The 23,916-nt window shown below is 38.1% G+C and overlaps 1 protein-coding gene and 2 long non-coding RNA genes across 4 annotated transcripts; 2 read left to right on the top strand and 1 right to left on the bottom strand.

The window, feature by feature from the left end:
• Positions 1 to 13,631: 13,631 nt before the first annotated feature.
• LOC116188549 lies at positions 13,632 to 14,833 on the top strand. The gene is made up of 2 exons (XR_004152264.1): positions 13,632 to 14,321; positions 14,400 to 14,833. It is a non-coding gene; the product is annotated as an uncharacterized LOC116188549 (long non-coding RNA).
• A 221-nt stretch (positions 14,834 to 15,054) lies between these two features.
• On the bottom strand, positions 15,055 to 18,671 carry LOC116188548 (disease resistance RPP13-like protein 4). Of its 2 annotated transcripts, XM_031517982.1 has the most exons (4): positions 17,064 to 18,671; positions 16,726 to 16,959; positions 15,583 to 16,151; positions 15,055 to 15,417 (listed from the first exon to the last, which is right to left on the bottom strand). In XM_031517982.1, the coding sequence occupies exon 1, from the start codon at positions 18,607 to 18,609 to the stop codon at positions 17,116 to 17,118; it is 1,494 nt and encodes a 497-aa protein (XP_031373842.1). In that variant the 5' UTR covers positions 18,610 to 18,671; the 3' UTR covers positions 15,055 to 15,417; positions 15,583 to 16,151; positions 16,726 to 16,959; positions 17,064 to 17,115. The 2 variants fall into 2 exon arrangements, with proteins under 2 accessions (XP_031373842.1, XP_031373841.1); XM_031517981.1 differs by having other exon boundaries at positions 16,726 to 18,671.
• A 1,400-nt stretch (positions 18,672 to 20,071) lies between these two features.
• Positions 20,072 to 22,773, top strand: LOC116188598. The gene is made up of 2 exons (XR_004152267.1): positions 20,072 to 22,115; positions 22,226 to 22,773. It is a non-coding gene; the product is annotated as an uncharacterized LOC116188598 (long non-coding RNA).
• The last annotated feature ends 1,143 nt before the right edge of the window (positions 22,774 to 23,916 follow it).

Below are 23,916 nucleotides of genomic sequence, written 5' to 3'. Positions count from 1 at the left end.
AGTTGTGGTTCAAGGGAATCTGCCACCTTGTCTGGGAGCAGTGCAGGTGTTTGTAGATGCGGATTGCGTCTTCAACAGAAGATTTCACGGATAGCAAACAACCCAGGTAGAAGGTTCGTCGGATGTCCAAGGTACCGGGATAATGGGGGGTGTGGGTATTTCAGCTGGATTGACCATCCCTTTGAAGCATCGATTTCAGAAATTGTTGCTGAAGAGGAAGTTTCCTCTTCTGAATGGGAAATGAAGTACCTGAAATTGAAGATGAAGGAATTGGAGAAGGAGTTAAAGCACCGACATAGTCGTTGTGATGTTAGGGTAGTTGTTTTTGCAATTTGCATCTGTATTATGGTTGGAAATTTGTTTGGGATGTGGTTGGGCTGTAAATTATGTATTGGCAAGTAGGTGTGTACTTTGTATCGAGTCATCTGACTGTTAATGAAATAAAATTTGTAATTGGATATCAGTGTGATATAAGTGTTGGATATCAAGTGTTTCGCACATCTTTGGATATCAATATGAGTGTTTTTTGCATATATGATTATACGGATATCAGTTTGGATGTGAGTATTGTTCCAGCCAAAGTGTTTGTTGAATATGGTGATAGGGTGTTGGTTGTATATCTGTATGGTGAAAGGGTGCTGGTTGGATATGGTGGATTTCGGTCTGTAGGAGATGTAGTATTGGTAAAGCTGAGGTTGTGTTGTGGTGTGCTGCATAGGAAATGTAGTCTTGGTTGTTGTCTTGTTGAATATGGTGATAGGGTGTTGGTTGTATATCTGTATGGTGAAAGGGTGCTGGTTGGATATGGTTGGTTTTCGGTCTGTAGGAGATGTAGTGTTGGTAAAGCTGAGGTTGTGTTGTAGTAAAGCTCCGGTTGTGTTGCCTGATTTTTCTAATGTCACTGTTTATGTTGCAAAACATAAACATTTTTTCACGGCAGAATAACATACATAACAGAACAAGTATTGCTAAACAACAGAAATATTTTTTTCGACAGAATGACATATGTATCCACTGTTCTGCATTGCTAAACAACAGAAACATTTTTTTCGACAGAATGACATACGTATCCACTGTTCTGCATTGCTAAACAACAGAAACCTTTTTTTTCGACAGAATAACAAACATATCCACTGTTCTGCATTGCCAAACAACATAAACATTTTCTTTCGACAGAATAACAAACATATTCACTGTTCTGTATTGCCAAACAACAAAAACCTTTTTTTTGACAGAATGACATACGTATCCACTGTTCTGACATACGTATCCACTGTTCTGCATTGCTAAACAACATAAACCTTTTTTTTCGACAGAATAACAAACATAGCCACTGTTCTGCATTGACATAGACATATTGCATTTTCCAAAAGAATACATCAACATATCCACTGTTCTGTAAATCACAAAAATTAATGACACACATTCCATCAGACACGTTTTTGCAGTCCTTTCTTTTTGCTCCCCTCTGACTTTTTCTGGGTCAGTTTCTTTCGTGCTTGGGCTTCAAGTTGGTTGGCTGTCACTGTCTGTCTAGACATATCAGCTTCCCTAGCCACGATTAATTCGCCTACACTTCCAGGCTGCACTTACACATAAATATATTATACAGATATTTGTTTATAAATAATTGGTAAAATTAAGCAGAGTATGGTAAAATTACAACAATTCACTCACATTCATTACAATGTATTCTCTATTATCGAAATGCCTTGTTTGAGCAACTGATGACTGAGTTGAGGCAGCATGGTCTTCATCTGTAGTTCTTGATTGTGTTCCAGGTCTCCCCGCATGCCTTTTTTGTCCCTACATTGATAAATAGAATGATACAAGGAATTATATATATGATCTCTAGAATGTAATACCATACTTAAATTTCGAACAACAGACCTTTGAACTTCGTTGGGTTGGCATTTGTTGCACTGTAGGAATAGGGCCTACAGATCGACATACAGCCTGATAACAAAAAATTAACACAGACAAATAAATAATTCCAACCTTGAAATGAACTTGCAGAAATTACAAAATCCATCAATCCGTTAAAGTTAAAATGAGTTTACCGGTTCAGTGTTGTCATTGGCCCTTAGATTACACCTCCTCCTATTATGCCCAGGCTGCCTACATAGGCTGCACGTATTAGCTGTACCTTTACGAGACATTTGCTCAACCCCATCGTTTCCAATGGTAGTCTCCAACACTGTCTTTTTTCTCAGTTTCTTGGGTCTGCCTTTTTTCTTCTTCAAGATAGGTGGTATTAGTGGTTCATGCATGTTAATTCGGTCCCAAAACTTGGGGTCCCTCACAGGCTCCATCACCTTTCCATAAGCTTCTAAAAACATTTCCTTCTTGTAGAAGCTATGAACAGATTCACTTGGATCTACACCCTTATGTAATAAGGCACAGACAGCATGACAACAAGGAATTCCAGAAAGTTGCCATGCCCTACAATCACATGATTTATTCTTGATGTCAACCACAAACTTGGTGCCCCAAGCTTCGATCTCATAACCATTTTCACCATTCCAAATAACATGACAATACCTACTCAGTTTCAGATTTTCTTGCAATTTCTTTTCAATTCTAGGACCAAAATCTTTCATCCATTTCTCACAGTTTCCTCTCTGAGTTGGGATCTTTTCCATCACCAACTTCCTAATGTCCTCTAACATCGAATAAATAGATTTACACCTTGCTTCGAGTATTCTCCCATTGAAAGCTTCACACAGATTATTATCAACAATGTCACACTTAACCATGGGATTAAAGAAAGCCTTACACCAGTGCTTGGGATTTGGTCTTTCCAGCAAGTCCTCATATGCTTGGGGTGACATTTTATGGAGTAACTCCATATTTTCTTTGAAATCGACTTCAGTGGTTGATTTAGCAATGTTCCAGAATTGCCTTTGTATCTTTGGCCCCTTGTGACTTCCACCCCAATTAGCATAAATGTGTCTTGCACACATTCTATGCTCTGCATGAGGAAACAACTCAGATACCGCTTGTACCAACCCCTACATAAAAAATTTTGAAAAATTAGCACTTTTAAAAATTAACATGAGGGGAATAATTAAGCAGTATATATATTATTTGCATTACCTTTTGTTGATCAGATATGATTGACCAACCCCAGCCATCAGTTATGTTTAAGTCATCCTTAAGCTGACTCAAAAACCAAGACCATGTACCTCTACTCTCAACTTGAACTACTGCCCAAGCAATGGGAAACATTTGATTGTTCGCATCCCTACCAATGGCAGCAAGCAGTTCACCCTTAACCACTGTCTTCAGGAAACAACCATCAACACCAATTATTTGCCTACACCCCTTTACAAATCCCGTCTTTAAAGCATCAAAGCAGACATAAAATCTATCAAATATAGGTGGCTCAGCTGGTATTGGCCTTTCAACCTTCATACTAACAGAGGAATCCCTATTCGCTCTCTTCAACTCATATGCATAAAACCACATCAATGCATACTCTGCTTTACTATCACCAACCAACAAATCATAGACCTTTTCCTTTGCCCTCCTACACTGGGATCTAGATACCTCCACACCTAGCTGCTCATTCACCAACTTTTTGAATTCATTTAGCTTGATTGATGGAAGAGATCTGATTGTGCCCATGTAATGTCTAGCCAACCATTGGCTATTCACTCTACTATTCTTGTATGTGATATTGCAAGTGTGATTGTCAAACATTTTCCTCACCTGATAAGCACCAAGATTCTTCATGAATTTAGCAACTATCTTCCAATGACAGCTACTCTCTTTACACCTCACTCTTATATACTCTTTGCAATTTTTTTTGAAGTATACATTCCTTTGGGTCTTCACAGAAGCCAAACAAATTGCATCCTTGAACTGTTTTCTATCTTCAAACAGTTGATCTACGGTAAAAGTTGGCAACTCACAAGCTGGTTCATATTGAGGGAATGTACCTAACTTTCTGAAGTAACTTCTCGGTTGCTTTTCTCTCACTGTGTTTTCATCCCCAAACTCTGAACTTGATTCACCAGAGTAAATGCTGCAAGCTTCATTAGAAGATGGATAATCAGTTAAGTATCCTTCATCTCTTGTATCAACAGAAACAATAGCGCCCTCTTTCTCTTTGCCCTTGTTGTCTTGCTTATCTTGTCTTGCTTCCCTTATAATGGTCTGTACATCCTTCTGTAGACTCAAACTCTTCAACTTTTCTGCTCTCTTTGCCTTCGTAATTTGAACTTGGGATCTGATGTCTTGGAGCTCAGGATCATCTTCTTCACTTAGATCTGCAGGCACATCTCCGAAAGCAAAATCACTCTCACTCTCACTACTGTTCTCTTCACTTTCTTCTGCAACTCGATCTACAACATCATCAACTCCCTTCCTTCCTAAAGAACCTCCCTCAGTAGCCTCATCACCTTCCTCAGCAGCCACCTTATGTTGCTGAAATGCTTTAGGGTTAGGGTTAGGGTCGGTTTTGTGTTTGACATGCAGTTGGCAATGTTTGTGCTCTAATAGCTGTCCTATGAGTTGAATGACAGAACTGTCCCTATAAACCTCAAATAATCCATCTTTTAACCCCTTCCCATGGACCCGACCCAAGACCACCTCTACATTACCTTTGTACCCCATCTTTTCTAATTCTTTCACCATATGAGTAATTGACACTTTGTCTGGGTCAATATCCCAACGCAATATCTCACCCCCACTATACAACAATTCTCCTCCTTCTTCCTTAAAGGACCCGCCATGGTGTATTCAAGAGTGTATCCATGATAGTTCAAGTTGTGAAAGTCATCCATTCTACAACACCAATGTAATAGAACAAGCATCACAATGTTGTTTTATGTGTAAAACAATATTGACAAGCATAACAATTTGCCCAAATATTTCAACATTTCATGAAGAGTACCTACTAAGGAAAGCTCAGTAAATTATCAGTACTGATCTTCCCTCGGGTCCCTCGGGTCGGGCTCCCCTTCGGCTCCCTCGTGTCGAGCTCCCTTTCGGGTTTTCTTCTTAATTGGGCCGAGCTCCCCTTCGGGTCTTCTTTGGCTCTCTTCTTCTTCAGATTAACTGAATGTCATTTAACCAATGGTTATTTTGATTGGTGGTAGTAATGGAGCTCCGATCATGGTGGAAAGATAAGTTATCATGGACAATCACAAAGAAAAATAAAGGGCAACCTTAATTCCTTCTCAGCTTCTTCGACAAATGCCAAATCTCGCTAATTATGATGCTTTTAATTTGCTTTAATATTAGTTTATTACTGAATCTTCTTGGTTTCCTCCATTTTCGGTTCAGTAATCTTATTGAATTCAACTGAAGAGCTCCATTTTCGGTTCAGTAATAGAGACTTGTACTTAATCAGCTGACTGAACAGTATTAATACTACATACCAGAGGTTTCACTTCCTACAAAGCGAAAACATGAAGCACGAAAATCCAAGAGTTAATTACCGGAAAAATCGCAATCTGAACATACAACACTTCAAGGAGAAGCGTGCTAGTTCAAACCAATTGTTAGATCTTACGATCGGATATAGATATTTGCCTTGAAAGGGCGAGTTTGCTTCCACTAAATTATGTTGGCTCGCTTAATTTTCTACACTTGGACGACAGAAATGAAGATCAGAAACATCTAAGCTGAGTTTACATTTATATACGGTTATTTCGGTTCAGTAAGCTTCTTGGATTCAACCGACAACCTTCATTTTCGGTTCAGTAATCTTCTTGGATTCAACCGAAGACCTCCATTTTCGGTTCAGAAGAGGGAACGAGCTGCTCCATTTTTGGTTCAACCGAGGGGACGGGCTGCGTTCAGGACGGAGGACGAAAGAAGTCGATTTCAGGAGGGGTCAATTTCAGGAGGGATCGATTTCAGGAGGGAGGAAGGAAAGGAAAGAAGTCGATTTCATGAGGGAGGAAGAAGTCGAATTCAGGAGGGAGGAAGTAGTCGATTTCAGGAGTCGATTTCAGGAGGAAGAAGTCGAATTCAGGAGGGATGGATTTCGTCGAATTCAGGAGGGATGGATTTCAGGAGGGAGAGGTGGATTTCACGATTAGGAACGAATTAGGGTTTTGAAATTTTGGGAATTTTACTCGGGTAGAATCGAAGGAGAAGCCGGGTGTCGGGTTAAAATTCAAGCCGGGTCTTCCGGAATTCGAGCCGCCCACATGCGTGGAGTCGGGCCGTTCGCGCCACATCGCCACTTAACGGCCAGCTGGCGAGTCCGTTAGCACTGTTGCCAACTCCGTTAACGAGGGTAACGGATAGGACCAAAAATGACACTTTTTCCAAACTTATAGGACTTGTTTTTTCAAAATGAAACATTTAGGACTCAATATCAAAAATCGGCAAACATATAGGACTGATAATGTCATTTTCCCTTATATATAATATAATTGATAAAGGGTAAAATACACAAACTGGCGAGCTTTCAACCAAATTAGACTTCTTTTCAAAATTAATGCCCACAATAGTCTAAACCAAAATTTATTTTCCAAAATAGACTTATGTTATGTCTTTTAGGTTTTTGATTTGTTTCATTTAAATCCCCGTTGAAATAATGTATTTTATTTATTAGTATGAATGATTTATTTACAAGTTTGTCATTATACATGCCCTTAAATTATATGATTAATTGCACCATGCATCCAACGTTTTGGAGTTTTCCAAATCTATCACATCTTTTAAAAATTTTCTAAAAAACCCTAATGTTTGCAATGTGTACTAAATTAATCCCACCGTGACATTTTCCATGAGAACTAGACGAAGAAGTTGATGTGACTCTATTTAATGGGTAACGATGTCTAGGTGGAGTAATCCGTGGGACCCCCTTGCCCACGTCGTCTGGTCTTCCTTTCCACTTGCCCTCTTCCAAGATTGCAGTGAAACCCTAGCCTTAGCCTTAGCCTTAGCCTTAGCATGACTGGCAAGAATTTTGATATGCAAGTTCGGAAAGAGAGAGATCTAGAGAGAGAGAGGAAGGGCTTGTGTTAATGGCTTATCATCAGGGGAGGGAGGAACCTATTGACGTCGTCTTGTCTCTTAGATCTAGCCTTGGCATGAGGTCCTGAGCAGTCGGTGGAGGCGGTAGTGAAGGTGGAGCTTGAGCTTGGAGAGGGAAGTTGCCTTCGCACTTGTCGCACCATCCGGAGGAGACTAGGATCCGGCGGCATGAAGGACACGAGGAGTGAGATCCGAGTCACCTGTCGATGCACACCCCATGGAATGCGTGGCCGCATTGCGGTAGCACTCGGATCTCTCGCCCGAGCGGCGAAGTCTGCGACGCAGATGGCGCAGTCGTCGGAGAACCTCGAGTTGAACTCCGGCATCAGGAGGCAGCTTGGGACCTTATCCTCGAGCCCCTTGTTGCCTCGGAGGGAGGCGCTGCCGAGGAGGAGGAGGAGAAGCGACGGGCGTTGGCCACGATCCCCATGGCAAATATGAGCCTGCAGAGGAGGGAAGCAGCCTTGAAAGAGTTGGTGTCGAAGTGGATGGGCTTATTGAAGTACTCAGCGGCGGTGCTCTCCAGCGACCGAAGAGATGAGCCATACGAAGAGAGAGAGAGAGAGAGAGAGAGAGCGGCGGTAAGTCAACGTGGATAAGGGGTCCCACAGATTACTCCACGTAGGCATTCTTTCCCATTTGACAGAGCCACGTCAGCATTTTCGTCAAGTTCTCACGGAAAATGTTACTGTGCGATAGATTTAGTATACATTACGAACGTTAGGCCTTTTCAAAATTTTTTTAAAAGATGTGATAGATTTGAGAAAATTCCAAAAGGTTGGGATATAATGCACAATTAACCCTAAATTATATTACCGTGACCCAAAGTTTAAATTAAAAAAATTATTTTTATATTACAATAAAAGAATTATTAGAGACTAACTTCGTTTGGTAATGGAGTTAAAACTACATTACTACTCTAGCCCCTCCATGTTTCTCAAACTTAACAACATAATCATTATTATTTTGTTTTTTCTCTTATTTAATAATAAATTCTCACATATATTTAATTAACAATTATTACAATCAATGTTTTAATAACAAATTCCCCCAATATACTCCATTCTTTCACCAATTCAAAAACATAATAATGACTTATTATCTTTTTTTATTCAATAATCAATTCGGACACATACTTTTTTCTTATAATCATTACAATCACATTTAAATATACACATTAATATTTAGAATAGAGTGTAATTTAACTTTACTTCATTGCCAAACACAAAGTAAGCTTCGTGCCAAGATTTAAATTTTAGCCATATGTAATAAAATATTTAGTATTTTAATTATTAGATATTTAAAATATATCAAATATCAACCAACATATACGTTATGAGCTTAAATTCCGTGATAAGAGCCTTTTGTTCATCTGACGAGTCATTTGTTGGGAGTCTTTTATATAAGAATTTCAAACATATGCTTAATTGTGACTGATAATCATTGACTTTCCATCATTAATGTACAAATAAAATTTTTGCATAGACAACCATTTAGTATAATTTTCGTGTCATCAGATCATCTATAGATATACGTAGCAAAAAAGATTCATACATTTAATATGCATTAAATGTATCAATTTAAATATTTAATATTATTTTCTACAAAGATTTATAAATTTCCTTTCTATTTTTTTAGGAAATGCTTCATATAAAAGAATCTTGTGTCTTTTCTACCCGTATATGTATCTATATATATCTTTTTTTAATAGAAGTTCATGCTTTATTAAATAGATATTGTATTAGGTGCTTTACTCTTATTTTAGAATTGCTACAGTTAAACTATATTTACTTATATTTCACATCAATAATGTACTAATGAATAATTCTCGTGTATTAAAATTTATTTGCTTTTATTTTTGGGTTAATAACAAAAATATATTTTTAACAATTCTAGCACAAACTTTTTTCCTTAACCTAAAAATATACAAACTTTCGATTTGATAACAATTATACCACGACATTAAATTTTCCATTCATTTGGACAGAATCGAGGCCACAGAGGGCACGGCAACCCCAATCGGGAAAGAGGGTGCCGGCGACCCCAATTGTGGGGTGTGGCCAGAATCGAGGCCCCACCCCCTAGAATTGGGAGAACCCTCAAATTGGGGGTTCTCTTGATTCCAATAGGGGGAGCCACGAGCTCCGCCATCACTCCCCCGATTGGGGTTGGCGGCATCCTCTTCCCGATTTGGGTGGCTGACGCCCTCTGTGGCCTCGATTCCGTCCAAATTAATGAAAAATTTAACTCCATGCTAAAATTGTGATTAAATCTAAAGTTTGTGCAATTTTAGGTTTAGGAAAAAATTTCATGCTAGAATCGTTAAATTTTGAAAATTTTGTGCTTTTTTGTTATTAACCCTTTATTTTTTATTCACATTGGAGAAATATCTAAGACGTTTGTAATTTCATTATAATCATCCAGTCTTAAATTTCTAGAAAGAAATAGAAATGTCAAAATTATATAATGTAAATGTTGTCTCTGTAAGTATATGGGTCGTGCAAGTAATATAGAATTGAATAGAGTATCGTTTCCATGAGAAATTGATTTAATAGTTTTGCTAATCACTAAAATTATTGTACTCTGATAATAGTCAAGCCAATTGATTGTATGAGATGTACAATTCAAGATAACGATCTACCTAACAAGAACCTATCTAGTTCAAATGTCAAAAATCAATGATGATGAAACCTAGGGTCTCGATTTCCCTCCATGCTTTCATAACTACACTTATACTCTTCCTTGCTATTCTCTAATGATAACAAGCACTACCCCGAAATTCGATGTCCACTCCTAGGTATCTTTCTAGTTGCCTAGAAGATTTATCTATTTTCACCAATTCCCTATATTTCTATGTGAATCACGATACCAATAGTTGTATTAAGCGCCAATCCCAATCGAGGGTACTTAAGGCGAGCACGTATATTTCTATCGATACTTGCAAAACAATCCAACTAACAACTATTTAAGATTGAACAAAGGTTATTACATTCCATATCTAAACCGTAGCTTACTCCGTTAAGTTTGCTAAGATTATTTTATTGATGTAATTGGTGGCCAAACAACCACACGCATGAAGAACGGAATGAAATAAGTACTCATATTCATTCAATAACCACTTAGAAGAGAGTCACGTAGTCAAACAAACATCACGTTCCATCAATTCCTTAGAGTAAGAGCTTAGTTCATTTTCACAAAATACATCAACTCATATGTATACATCATGATTGAACAAGAGGAAAGATAAAGAAGTAAAAGGAAAGGTTCGAGTGTTATCGGTTTCTCGATCTCTTGCTTGATCCTTCTTCCTTTATTGATGTGAATATGGCCTTCTTCTCCCCTGTTCTTGTTCTATTTTTGCAGTTCGTCTTCTCCCTTTCTTCACTTTGAACTCCAAGAAGAAGAGAGAAAAGAGAGATGCAGATGTCTCTACTTCTCTACTCCTCTTATACTTCATTATTAAGACTACATACCTTTGTTGGGGAAATGGGTGGAGACGATCGATCCGGAGGCGATGTGGAGTTAACACGATTGGATTCAAGGCGTAAATGACGCTTTTCAAAGAGAACTATTTGCCCCCACACAAAGTTGCTAGAGGGTTAAGGCAAAGGTCCTCCCGGGATACAACGAAGTCTTATGAATTCCTTCAACTAGCAAAATCGAGGAATTCCCTAACTTTTACTCTGATTTCTGGAATTTTCTTAATGATAATTTGAGTACTATAGCGTCTCTATTTATATGCACTCAATGGACACTATCGAAGAGTCAGAACCTTTCGTATTGGACGTAACTCTTAGATGGAACATCACCCATGGATAAGCAATTAATGATCTTACATGAACACTTAGTTAATGTAGACACTTCCATATTCATTACTTGTCTTGCACTCAAATGTATCCATTGAATGAATGAACCTTCACTTCGTAACCCGAATTCGTCCAAGTACTCATGAATCACACTAAGTGACCCATTAATAAAATTCAATGAATTTGCAATCTATAATTTCCAACAACCTTTAATTTACTTGTCTTTTCCATCATTAGTGAAGGGCTAATCAACTTTACAAGTTGGCCAATTGAACATAAAAAGATAGCCTCAATTCTTGACTTTCAAAAAGTTAAGTCGGTTTAGGAGGAGGAGGTGACAGAACAGTCAGAGTCGCGACTGTGATTTTGCGAAAGTTGCGACTTCAAACCTTATGCCCATGCTTTCCAGACTTGAGTCACAACTCCAGATTGTTGCAGTTGCAACTCCATCAAATGCAGCCACGATCCATCCTTCCGATACTTCTATCAAACACGAAAGAACATCAACGTGAGCACTGAAACCTTCAAAATACGAGCTAAAGATTAAACATTTCCAATAACACTAAACTTGACCCAAAAACTATTGAAAATACTAACAACAATCGAAGACTTAGCATGACTTCATGCTCATTTAAGGATAAAGTAACTCTAATAAAAAGAGTTATCAGTAAACATGGACGGAAGAAGTTCATTACAAAAATGCTTATTATGTATATATATCTAAATATTATCTAATCTAAGTGCAATGGACAAATTTAATTTCATATTTTTATCTATATTTTTGTATGAGATAAAAATCACTTGCTTAAACTTGAATAATTTTTTCATAAGATTTAAATTTTGGTTGCTGGTAATCTAGTTAAGAATAAGTCTAATGACAATCTTACAAATTATTCATTCATATTAATGAATAAAAGAGATTATTTTAAAAGGGATTTAAATGAAACAATTTAAAATGTTAAGGGACTGGAATAATAATTTGGAAAATAACAATAGCCTACTTTTAGAAAATAGATTTTGGAGAACTCTATTATGGGAATTAATTTTGAAATGAGTTTTTACCTAAAATGACCCATGGTTTACCTGTTTTGTCAAATCTATCTTATACTTTTTTTTGTCAAATCTATCACATGGTTTACTTTTTGCATCAAATATATCCTAACGTTATCTTTTCCGTCAACATCTAACGGTCGTGCTAACGTGGCACGTGAAGATATAGTGGACCGCACTTGCCACGTGAACGCCATGTCAGCATGGCCATTAGATGTCGACGGAAAAGATAACGCCATGATAGATTTGATGCAAAAAATAAACCATGTGATAGATTTGACAAAAAAAAAGCATAGGATAGATTTGAAAAAATGGGTAAACCATGAGTCATTTTAGGTAAATTCCCCATTTTGAAAAGAAGTATCAAAAGACAGTGTAGCATCCAAGAAGTTGCATGTTTGATATCCAATGGGTTATTCATGCTCTCTTATTAGCTATTAGTATTTCTCACGCCTCGTCAATTATTCTTGGAAATAAATTCTCCCTTTTTGACTGTTTGATTAACAGACCATTGGAATATTCTAAGGAATATTCTATTTAACTTTTTAAAATAATTTCAAAAAATTAAAATTAAAAAATTTTAAAATTGAAAAGGGGAAATCAATCAATCAATATATGTATATGTGTGTGTGAGTGTGTGAAAGCAAGAACATGGTGGGTGCGGCCGGATGGCCTTGGAACACTTCGTTTCTGAATGTAATTTTCTCGATTTTTTTAGTTTTTAAAATATAAATTTTGAATCTTTTAAAAGTATAGATATAGATTTGTGAGGCAGTTCTTTATTTTCTCGATTTTTTTAGTTTTCTTTAAAGAACATACCTTTTCAACTTTAAATTTTTTTAAAAGATATAAATATAGTTTTTTTGGGGTTAGTCACTATTTTCTTGGATATTTAAGCTTTCTAAAAAATAGGGCTTTCTTAATTTTTTAATTCATATATATAAATTTATGAAATTGATCTTTTTTTAAATTTTTTTTAATTTTCTTGAGTTTTCTAAAATTATAAATATTTTATAAAAAGATCTCGATAAAAGAAAATCATTTAATTTGCTTTTCAAAAATTAAAATAAATTGTATTTTCATAGGTAGGATGTGATATATATTTGCTTCTAAAAAAAAAATCATATCATATATTGTTATAGATGTAGATATGGTATGATTTGTTATCTATATTATATTCTTCTCTTATTATTTTTTTTTGTAAATTTGATCAGAATTTCTTTTGAAATTATATTAAATTTCATGAATTTTCTTTTATTTTTCCTAATTTCTTATTTTCTGAATTTTTAAGAATTTTTTTATGCACTTCATATTATTTTTGAGTTTTTTAATGCCAGTTCGGTGTTCCATTCATCACATCGGTGAAAATTAACGAAAAAAATTGACGAATGCTAGATTCGGAAAGGAAATGAAAGTTGATGTATTTTCGTTAGAAAAAATATATATTTTGCGCTAAATTTAGGAAAGCAGGCAATGGCCTAAGATTTCCCTCATCCAGGACGTACCTACAGAGCGAAGTGGAACCTCCCTACCTCCAATTCCAAAGGTCAATACACATCTCATTCTCATTATATGTTCATCTCTCATTCTCATTATATACTGCTGGCTCACCAAATTCAATGACACGGGTAATACACTTGTTTGGATTGCCTTCACGTGTCAGAGGCTGATAGTAGAAGCGGACTAGTCGAGAACTATCGGATTGATAAGCCTGTAACAAAATAATCATGAAAAATGTGACCTCAGCCGCTTCTTTCAGGGTACCTCATTTTGGGATTCTTCCCATTTTGCATTTTTTTTTATTTTCTTTTCCTCAGTTTTAGTCACCGTACCATTGTTTTCAGAAGTTCATTTACATTGACAGTGTACATTTCCGGAGTGGAGTGTGCAAAAACAGCTTTAGGATAATCTCTGCATTTATAAAAAAGATTATCCACTTCTCTCACTGTGATATCTGTTGCTGAATTAAGTTTCCGTCCATTTTCCTAAAATTTTGGCAAACTTCAACTGCAGTTGATATGAAGGGCCTCCGCTTCTTGCTTATGTAATTTGGATCAACCTCTCAAAACGCCGAGCAATGTTGATCATCGAGGTCCAGATTTCCCAAGAGTGGAAGAGCATGGAACAATTCGGTGTTGTTATTCCACCCCAGGCATATGTCGTACATTTGCGAATGTGAAATTAAAGCGTTCTTTACTGTTGATAGTTATAAATTTTTCTGGGGGACTGATTGAATACTGTTAACATATGTGATATCGACTCATGTTCTGTTCAGTTTCTTTAATTGAACAGGGCAACACTTTCGCTATGCAGTTGAGATCATTTTTACATCGAGCTCACAAATTCATCTTCCTAGCCGAGTTTCTGAAAGCACGGGAGGTGAATTGCTGATTCGTTGCATCAACTACGGAGCTTCAGCCCACATGAAGATTAATGGTGGATGAGTTTTATATTAGTCAGCATTTTCAGGTACTACTACTGTTTTCTTCTGTAGTTTCTTCCAATTTATATCTCTTCATTTTGGTGATGTTCGTACGGTCAGTGCAGAGAGAATTTTGAACTTCATACGGCTCACACTCGCTGTTCGTTGCCAATATCTCCAGTTTTCAACAGATTAATCGCAAACAAACCAGCTGAGGTACTTGAAGATTCCTCTTCGCCTAGGGGAGATGTTTTGATTAGTTATTGTGATCAATGCAGGGCTCTACCACCCTTATCTCCTCTGCGAGTATGAGCAATTTGGAGTGCATAGAATTATTGGAGAGTGGAGAGAATGAGATGCTGCAATATTCTTTCCAACCTTAGAAGGACTGCTGCATTTTATGGCGACTAACGGCAGTGCCAACTCCATCGATGATGATGGATGTTGAGTGCTAGCTGGAGACATTTTCTTGGCAAAATATGCGGTTTTGGTAACTTAATAGTGGACTCTGTGGATCTATGGATTCCGAGAAAACATCTTTTGGCTGAGGTTTCTGCAATGTACATCCTCCAACATAGTTCAAACTTGTGCGAATTCTGAGGCACACGATTACGAAGTTGAATATTTGAAACAGGCACCTGTAGGATAGATCCACTAACTAAGTTGACTCGGTTGCATAGATCGAATTCAGCGTCATCACCCTAGTGTTCACCATCGCACTATTCGGATAAAGACCTCCAAGACTGTGCTCCAGCCAAAAAGCCATCTTAGTCCTGTCGATTAACTGAGAAAAAAATGGTTCCAATCTTCGTACAGCAGCAACAATCAAGCGTCCGATGCTTCTGTTGACCCAAACTAATCTTTACTGTCAATAATAATATACGACACATCCCTCTGAATATTATCAGGGGAACCCCTCATACAGAAAACCCAAGAAAGACGACAATCAATTACATTTGCTCATGCCAAATATCAATATGGTTTGGTTAAAAAGGTGACCCATGTCTGTCTGACAGTGCACGAGACCTAATGTAACTAGTTATTTTGCATATGAAACATCCAAAGCAGAAAGAGTTGGCCAGAGGGTGTGTCGAAGCCTCCCTCCTACTCACTGAAACCAATCTCCATCTTAATTGGTAGGTCCTGCAAGAAGCATTAATTAGTATATCATACTAATATCTATTAAATTTAGTCTAAATTTGTACACCGGCGAATCGTATATATAGAAGGGTAAGGATGTGGAACAGAGAACACTATCTAGTTCAATGCAACTATATCTTGTGAGTGCGCAAATGAAAGACAACATACCTCGTGAAATTGTAATACATAGTCCCTTGTTTCCTCCACCCAATCTCTCTTCTTGTTGCGTTTGAAGGTAGTAAGCTTCTCATGTTGGACATTCTCCCTCTCATGTTGGACTTTCTCCAAGTAGATCAGCTCAGGAAACAAAGCTTGCAGATCTTCCCAATTTGTCTCCAGCTCCTCTAAGAACTTCAGCCGTAATATCTCGACTTTCCAGGCTCTGCTGCCCTGAACTTTATCAAGAGTGCGGAGCTTACCACCAACTATGTATAACTTTTTCAGGTTCTTCATGTTCCGAGGTATCAACCAATCCGGAGCTGTCTCCTTAGGATAACATTGGAGATTCAACTTCTCTAAACTCAGAAAGATCTCATTATGCTTGAGATCTGCCTCAGCTCCCGACTTTGTCAAAGTTAAATTTGAAAGTAATTTCTTAATCGGATTCTTTGTTGTCTCCGTCCTCCGAGGTTGTTTCGCCTTATCTCCTGTACCAACTGCTCTGACTGGCTCCTGTTTCACAGCACCGTCCTTTCTCTTAACTGTATTTCCAGCATCGACTACACTGGCAGAATCCCCTGTGGTGAAAATTTATTGAGACTCTAAACATCTATATACCGTTCTAAAAGCCAAAGCAACGCACCAGAAGTTGTCACGTAGGACGTAAGTAGTCCTTTGTTGAGTGACTTTTGAAATTCTCAGAAATCACAAAGCAACAAATGACATCTTGATATCGTGCCACACCACTCATAGAACTCTAGAGATCCTTCCATTATGAAAGTTGTAAAGTCCTCTATATATATTTGTAAAAGAAAATTTCACTATTCATGCATACATGCTCGCATCATCTTCACAAAATTTTTAACAATATGATTAATAAGAGATAATTTTCAATCAAATTTGTTGTCACAAAATTAAAAAATTTAAACAACCAATTCCTACGGAACGAAACTGTACTATGGTGGTCATGGACGAGCCTCTGCTAAGGGTGGCCACAGAGGAACCTCCACTAAGGTGGCAACCGATATTTTATGTTACTTACAAGCCTATTATAGAAAAGGTCACCAGTCTTTTCAATAAGTCTAATGACCTTAGCAGAGGTTCAGTTACGCTTAATGAAACAGAAAAAGAAAAAGATAGAGATCTATATACCTTCTCGTGTAGACTCGGTTTCTGCAACTATTTCTCCAGTATTACTGGTCCCTTCCATTTGCCACGGACCTATTTCTTCATCAGCAACATCATGGGCAGTATCTTGATTTCTGACACCCCTCAGTTTTGGTTTTGATTCTGCTGCACGAGTGGTTCCCTCTTGATTATCCTTCATACCAAGAGGATTGTTGTCATTTGACTTTCTTGGTTCTGCTGCGGAGTCTTCAAGATGACCTGAAGCATTTACCCCAGTGTTCGACTGAATATTAGCTTCGGTGGATTGTAATTCTAGGTTTGGGTTTGGGGAACTATTAGCTTGCTCGGATTGGATTACTGACTCCTCTGGGTTGGATGTACTGTTGGCTTGAACAGCTTGTCCATCTGGCTTCTTCAATATGGATTTGCCTCCCCATGAAATAGCCAAAATTTACGGAAAGTATCAAGGTCATCTTCTCCCGGGAAATCCCTCCTGTTTGCGTTGATACTCAGCTTTTTCAGTTTCTTCAACCCTGCCAAGTCCTTGAACTTGCAAGAAGATGATTCATTTGTGCTGTTGATGATCAAGAATCCTTTGAGTACCCTGAGTTCATAGAGGGAGGCCAATCCCTTGGGCATCTTTTCCAGCAAGTAACACCCTGAGATGTCCAAATAAATCAGATTCTTGAGGGAGCCTATCCCAGCGGGCAGCTCTTCGAGGCTGTGGCAGGCATTCAAGTCGAGCATTGTCAAAGAGCTGAGGTTGCACAGAGCATCAGGAAGCTCAAACACTCTTGAAACACCCCGGAGACTGAACAGCCTCAAATCCCTCAAGCTCTTCCGGCCTTTGAGAAATTCAGTGCTCTCTACTTCAATGTGGCAGTCATTGCTGATCTGCCACTTTCCGAGACTGATAACTCTGATACCCTTTGCCTTAGAGAAGAACTCTGGTTTGATGTACGGGTATGGCTCGCCTATATTGAACACGGTCACGAGTTTATCGAGACCTGCATTTGAGTAGTTGTTACCCAGAGAAGGCCTTCCATCTTTAGTCTGAACCAAACACACCCTCTGCAACCATGTCTGCAGCTCCATAGTAGGATTTCCCATGGAGTCGAACGCAAAGAACTTTTGTGACTCTGCAAACCTAACCACTGCAAAGTGAACCCAACGATGGGATATCCTGAACCCCACCAGTCTGCGCTGCTTCCTCACTGCTTCAATCACACACCTCGACACCAGGTCCTCGAGTACTCGATCCGCCTTATTCTCTGCTTCGTCAGGAGGAAGTCGCAATAGAGCTTCTGCATCTCCAAGCCACCAATTCTTCAGGACTCTCTTGCTGATGACCTTGCCGAGCGGAAAGGCTGCGAAATACGGCAGGAGCTGCTTCGCTAGATCGTTTAGGTCCGCAAGGAGTTCCTCCTGCAGGGAACTGCCACCATCGTCCGTAGTTTGCTCAAATAACTTATTATGGCTATAAATCCCATTGTTAGTTAGCTCTATCTTATTGGTATGGGGACGACTAGAGCTCACTTGGGGCAACAGAAGAAGCAGGGCTTTCAAATCGGCGATTTTGCTGGCGAGAGGATGAAGCTCCGATTGAATGTGGTCGGCTGAGGCGGGACCACCCTTGAGAACATCATTGACGCAGTTTTCCAGCTGGGACAGCCTGTCCCCGACATGACTCCCGAAAGAATCGAGCTTTAAGAAGGCAGATCTGATGTAAGTGAGTTCCCGGCACAACTTCTTGACCTGATTGTGAGGCTGATCACGGTCATCTATATCTGAAACCTGGTAGCTAGAGACTTGGAGTTCCAGATTCGATAGGCTATCCATGATGGGCCGAATGAAAATGGTGCGATCGGCGTGATAGCGGCCTTTCGACGACGAAGAAGAGGAAGCCATTGCTGAAGAGGAAGCGACTGGGGCTCTTACAAGAACCTCCGTTAGTCAACTGAAAAACCCAGGTAGAAACACCCTGAGGGAAAGGAACAAAAGAAAAAAAAAAAAAACGAGGCGTCTGGGGTTCCGCCAGCACCCACTACCGTTAGATATGAAGATTAAATCTGAGCCTTCCGTTCGTTTTATTCCTTTAATAGAGCATGGATTTGAGTGTTTTTTTTTTTTTAATTTTGACACTAACTTTATTTTTTAACAAAAAAAACACAAACTTTGATTTTCTTATCACGTTATACATTTATACAATTTTTCATCTATTTTGTTGACTCGGCGGAAATCGATGTCTACGTGATAAATATTATCATGCCACTAAAGCAAAAAAATTTAAAAATTAAAGGGAAAAACATTGAGAAAGGCATTAATCGAAAAAAGAGTAGGCCACCATCCCCAATTGGAGTCGGGGGTGACCCTAAAGGGCACCAGCGAGCCTATTCAGGAGAGTGATGGACATAATTAAGGACCTACCACCGGAATCGGGAGAATCATTAAATTATTAGTTCTCCTGACTCCGGCGGGTGAAGTCTCAATCCCACCACCCTTGGGGATTATTTTGATTTCGGTAAGGAGGGCCTCGATCCAGGCCACTACTCCTAGGTCGATGCTCTCTGAGGTTACCGATGATCCAAATCGAGATTATGGTGGCTAGTCGGGGTTCGCATTCTTTCTCCGAGCAAAGCATTTCTCTCCTTTTATTATTTTTACTAACATGAGATAATACCATTTGCTATGTAGGCATTGTTGTTCGTCGCGTCAATAAAATAGATGAAAAATGACATAAATGCTTAGCTTGATAAAAAAAAATCAAAGTTAGTATTTTTTTGTCAAAAGTAAAGTCGGTATCAAAATTTTATGCTCCGTTTGTTTTCAAAGTCGTGATTTAAGATTTTAACTTTAACTTTAACTCAAAACACTACACAACAAAACACACATTTCAAAAGTCAAATTGGTGGGCCCCATATATTATTAAAATACAATCTCATTATAATTAATTATCTTTACCTTCCATTCATTTTATATTTCAAAAGTCAAACTGGTGGACCCCGTATATTTTTGTCTTCTTCTACAATCACAATCACAATCACAAATTCGTGACTTTAACTCCGAAAACAAACGCATTGTTAATGTTTTGTTTGGTTTGTTAGTGTGATTTTAAAATCATACTTTTAACTTAATTTTATTCACAATAAAATAAAATAACTCATATAAAGTCAAATGATATATCACTTTTTTTTCACAATAAAATAAAATAATTCATACAAAGTCAAATTATATACTCTATACATAATCATTTATATCACTTTTTTTCAAATTTAAAATTTAATTTTAAAATATTATTTACAAATCAAATGCAGCATAAAATTTGTCAAGGTTGATATTATTTTGGTCATTAACCCTTTTCTCTTAATTAAAATCTGGAGATTCTCGGACAAATCTCCTCCCAAAACCTACTGCCACTTTCAAACGAAGATCTTTTCCTACCCCTCTCTCTAGTCGTCGCTCGGCGGATTTCGGGCTCCGACGGCAGGCAAAGCTCGATCGGACGCTCCCGCCACAGTCGAAGGTCGAAGTCCAGCTGTTCTACCCCCTGCTCGTGCTCTCTCTATCTTTCGCTATTTGGGTCTCTCTGCTTGCCCGCGAGGTTGTTGGGATGTTCGATTAGAGCTCGATTTCTGGCAAATCTTCAAGATACTTTCATTCCTTCACCGTTTGAATCTTCCTAAGCAATAATTAGTGAACAATCCCACATCTGATGCCAACTTTTGACGCCAAATCGGACCACCCTTTCTCATTCCGGTATGTTTGAGCCGTAGAACATTATGGATTTGTAGGACAATTCGGGCTTCGGGGACCGAAAGTCGTGGCTTTCGATGGAAGCCGGCGGAACTCTGGATCGCGTTCTCTTCAACGAGCTCGTCGAAACGTCCCGCTCATTCAAATCCCTGATCGTACTCACTCTCAGACTCTCTCTCGCTTTCCGTCGTACTATCTGCTGTTTTGTAAATGGAGTTTTGGGGTTTGGTGATTATCAGCCGGAGAAGCATTGGTTGAATCAATTACATTGAAGTTTGAATCTTTATATATGACAGAGTGATATCTGATTACCATTGAAGCAGGATTTTCGATATCGCTGTGAAAAGATAATGTCGAGTTCTGATCTTTAATGTTGGGCAATGTTGAAGTTTTTTTTATTTGGGAATATAATGTTAATAGGATCGGAAAGCGAGCAATTCGTATACGCGACGAGGCTTTGAGAATCATTGTCCTGAAAATTACTTTTTGAATATTTTCAGCTCTATTTGTGTTTCATCTGATGTAAGTTTACTTTTGACTTCGAGAACTGGATGATGGGTTCTTGTTTTATGTTGAGGCTAGTCCGAATATGATCGATCATTTTAAGTATTTTATGCTTGAGTTTGCTTGTTTTATGTTTTGGGGTCTCATGTGATATTCTGCCCATTGTAAGTTGCGGAATTATTCTCGTCGAAAAAGCAACCAGATTTTTATGGTGTCTGCTTTCATTGATTTGGCTCAAGCTATAATCTGATGAAGGTCCCCGAACCGAAGGGGAGAAATGCAGTTCAATTAATGACCAATAAAAAGAAAAGGGACCCCGGGGACAAAGAACAAGGTAAGAATGGGAGCGGCTATGACCAAGATGGTGATAACTTATCAGCCTTTTCACCAAGAGGTCCAACAATGGAGAAAGAAAGCGAAGAGTACATTCTCCTGAGGGGGCAGTTGGAAGAACTCTAGAGACAGCTGGCTGAGAAAGATGACCTTCTTAAATCAGCAGCAATTACACAGACTAAGTTAGAGGCCCAGCTCGAAGAACTGAAAGGAGAGTCTGCCGAAAAGGACTCGTTTATTAAGTCCATCCAACTGCAACTATCTGATGCAAAGGTTACATGACTTATAGCATAATAGCCCGATAGCATTTTATACGACTCTAAGCATTTAAGTCTGTGTTTCATTGACTTGGAACTGCTCCTTTCTTTAGATTAGGGTTTATTGCACCATATAGCCTAACGTTGACAGATATTCTTTGATCTATCCCAACGTCGTTTTTTTGTCGGGGTATCCCAACGTTGCTATATTTGTTTCACCAACTATCCCATGTGGCTAGATGGTGATATCAAATTAGCAACGTTGAGATACCTCAGGTAAAAAATCGACATTGGGATAGATCTAATAATATTTGTTAACGTTAGGCTATACGGTGCAATATACTCTTCAGATTAAGCTTAGCAGACAGGCAAGCTGCTTGGAAAAAACACAGTGGGAAGCAATGACATCGAGAAAGAGAGGAAAAGCTTCAAGAAAAGCTCAACAACATGTAGGGGGAAGTTTCATCAATCATGTCACTATGGTAAGTTCTGAAAGAGAACGATTCTACTGTATACTGTGAGGACTACCATATCACACCATACTGCGTGGATGAGGCTTCTTTGATGGTAAGAACCGACTTCTTCGTTGCTAATCCTCTCGTCCAATGTTAATGGACAGAATCCTTGTTTCAACAAAGTTGCAAACTTGTCATTTTTTGTTCTTTTTAATGCAACAGCAGGGCGACTTTGATAATGTGGGGATGCATAGAATGGAAGAACCGAGACTAGCGTACTTCGTCAAAGCATTCCTGCTCGAGGTGAAATGAGGTCTATCAAATAAGGAAGGGAAAACAACATAGATTTTGAGTTTATGAAATGAAGCCTTGCAAGATTTCCAAGGGAAAATGGTAGTTCTGATTCCGGAAATCCCAGAATGATGTGGTGTGCTCATCCGTTACAGGGAATTGTACAGAATGCCATAAAGTGCTACGGCAATGCGTTCTTCTGCATATCAAAATGAGGCTTCTCAAGTATATGAAGTGGTCCACGTATTTTTAAGTTTTCATATGAATCGATGAAGTCAGTATCGATGTGGTTGTGATCATCTGTGACAGTCACTTGTACAGAATACCAAAAGTCGAGGTGTAATTAAAATCCTACTAGATGTTAAATGAGGTCTATCTAGTTGATGAAATACACCGCATATTATTATTTACTAAATGATGCCTTTCAATTTATGTCGGTAATAAGTTTATTGTGAATCAAGAAAGTCGAAATTTATGTGCTTGGCCATGAATGCTGTCTATCATTTTTTTGGATGTACAAGGTGTTTGTATACGTTGGTCCTTATCCATGTCCCCAAATCTATCTTCCATTATTTTAAATTAAGGGTCTATTTATATAGGGAAGATACTTAACCAAAAAATAGGATTATGTACAGTCATCTGTAAATTGAAAGGTAGTTCCACATTGTAATCTAGGAAGCATTACAGTTATCTGTACAGTACTCTATAAAATCACTTGACCTAACAATGTATTTCAACTTGTTATCTAATTTACTATGAAATTGACTTTGAATTGACAATTCTATTATCCTAAGGGTCTTTAGAATTGTTATTTTCTTTCATACCCATGTCCCCATGTCTCTCTCTTCTTCTTCTTTTTTCCTCTATTATCCTAATTAAGGGTGTCTATATTGGTTGAAAGCATGATAATTCAACTAAGTTGTAGTCATTTTGAAAACGGAACTTACACTGTCATTTACACAAAAGCTTTTGGTACAGATGTCTGTGATATGAGGCGGACAGTCCACGTATTTGACATATGCAGCTAATTTATAATGAAATTTACTAGCAGTCCAGACATCATAGTAACAAACTATAATTGTTGTTTAGGTGGGACATGTTTAGCTTTCCGCGCGCCCCCAATAGCCAATTCTATCTTTCATTTGAGCTGACACACTAACTTGGAGAAGATCAGCTCCTCTGGAAGGACCACCCGATCCCATGACAGAGGCCTGATTCAGATACATGTCCCAACTTTTTTCATTTTTCACCTAATCCCCTTAGCATTTTGTTTTATTTTCAATATTTTCGAAAATATTCTCCAATTTTCTTTACGTTATTCTAATATCAGATTATATCATACAAATATTTCCATTTCTACATTGAAAACGGGTACTTGAATTTTTGAAGACGTCGCGTATCATGTCATAAAAATTTCTAATCTATTTATTTTTAACTTAACAAACTTATTTGTCTAATTTTAAAAGAAAATTAAAGTTGAATGGGAAATGTGGAAGAAAATCTTTGTTCTACCAAAATTTATGGACAACCAGTTACGCAAAATTTCGTTATTATGAGATATTAAGAAGAAAAAGATATATAATTAGTTGCCAGTTTATTTTTATATCAATAATATTGTTATT

This window comes from Punica granatum, chromosome 8 (genome assembly GCF_007655135.1).
Source record: "Punica granatum isolate Tunisia-2019 chromosome 8, ASM765513v2, whole genome shotgun sequence".
NCBI lineage: Eukaryota > Viridiplantae > Streptophyta > Magnoliopsida > Myrtales > Lythraceae > Punica > Punica granatum.
The sequence above is the reverse complement of the archived record's forward strand: the minus strand, read 5'-3'. Positions and strand labels throughout refer to the sequence as shown.

What these genes read in the sequence shown, in the direction of transcription:
- LOC116188548 (XM_031517981.1), bottom strand. Translation starts at nt 18,609, where the DNA reads ATGGCTTCCTCTTCTTCGTCGTCGAAAGGCCGCTATCACGCCGATCGC.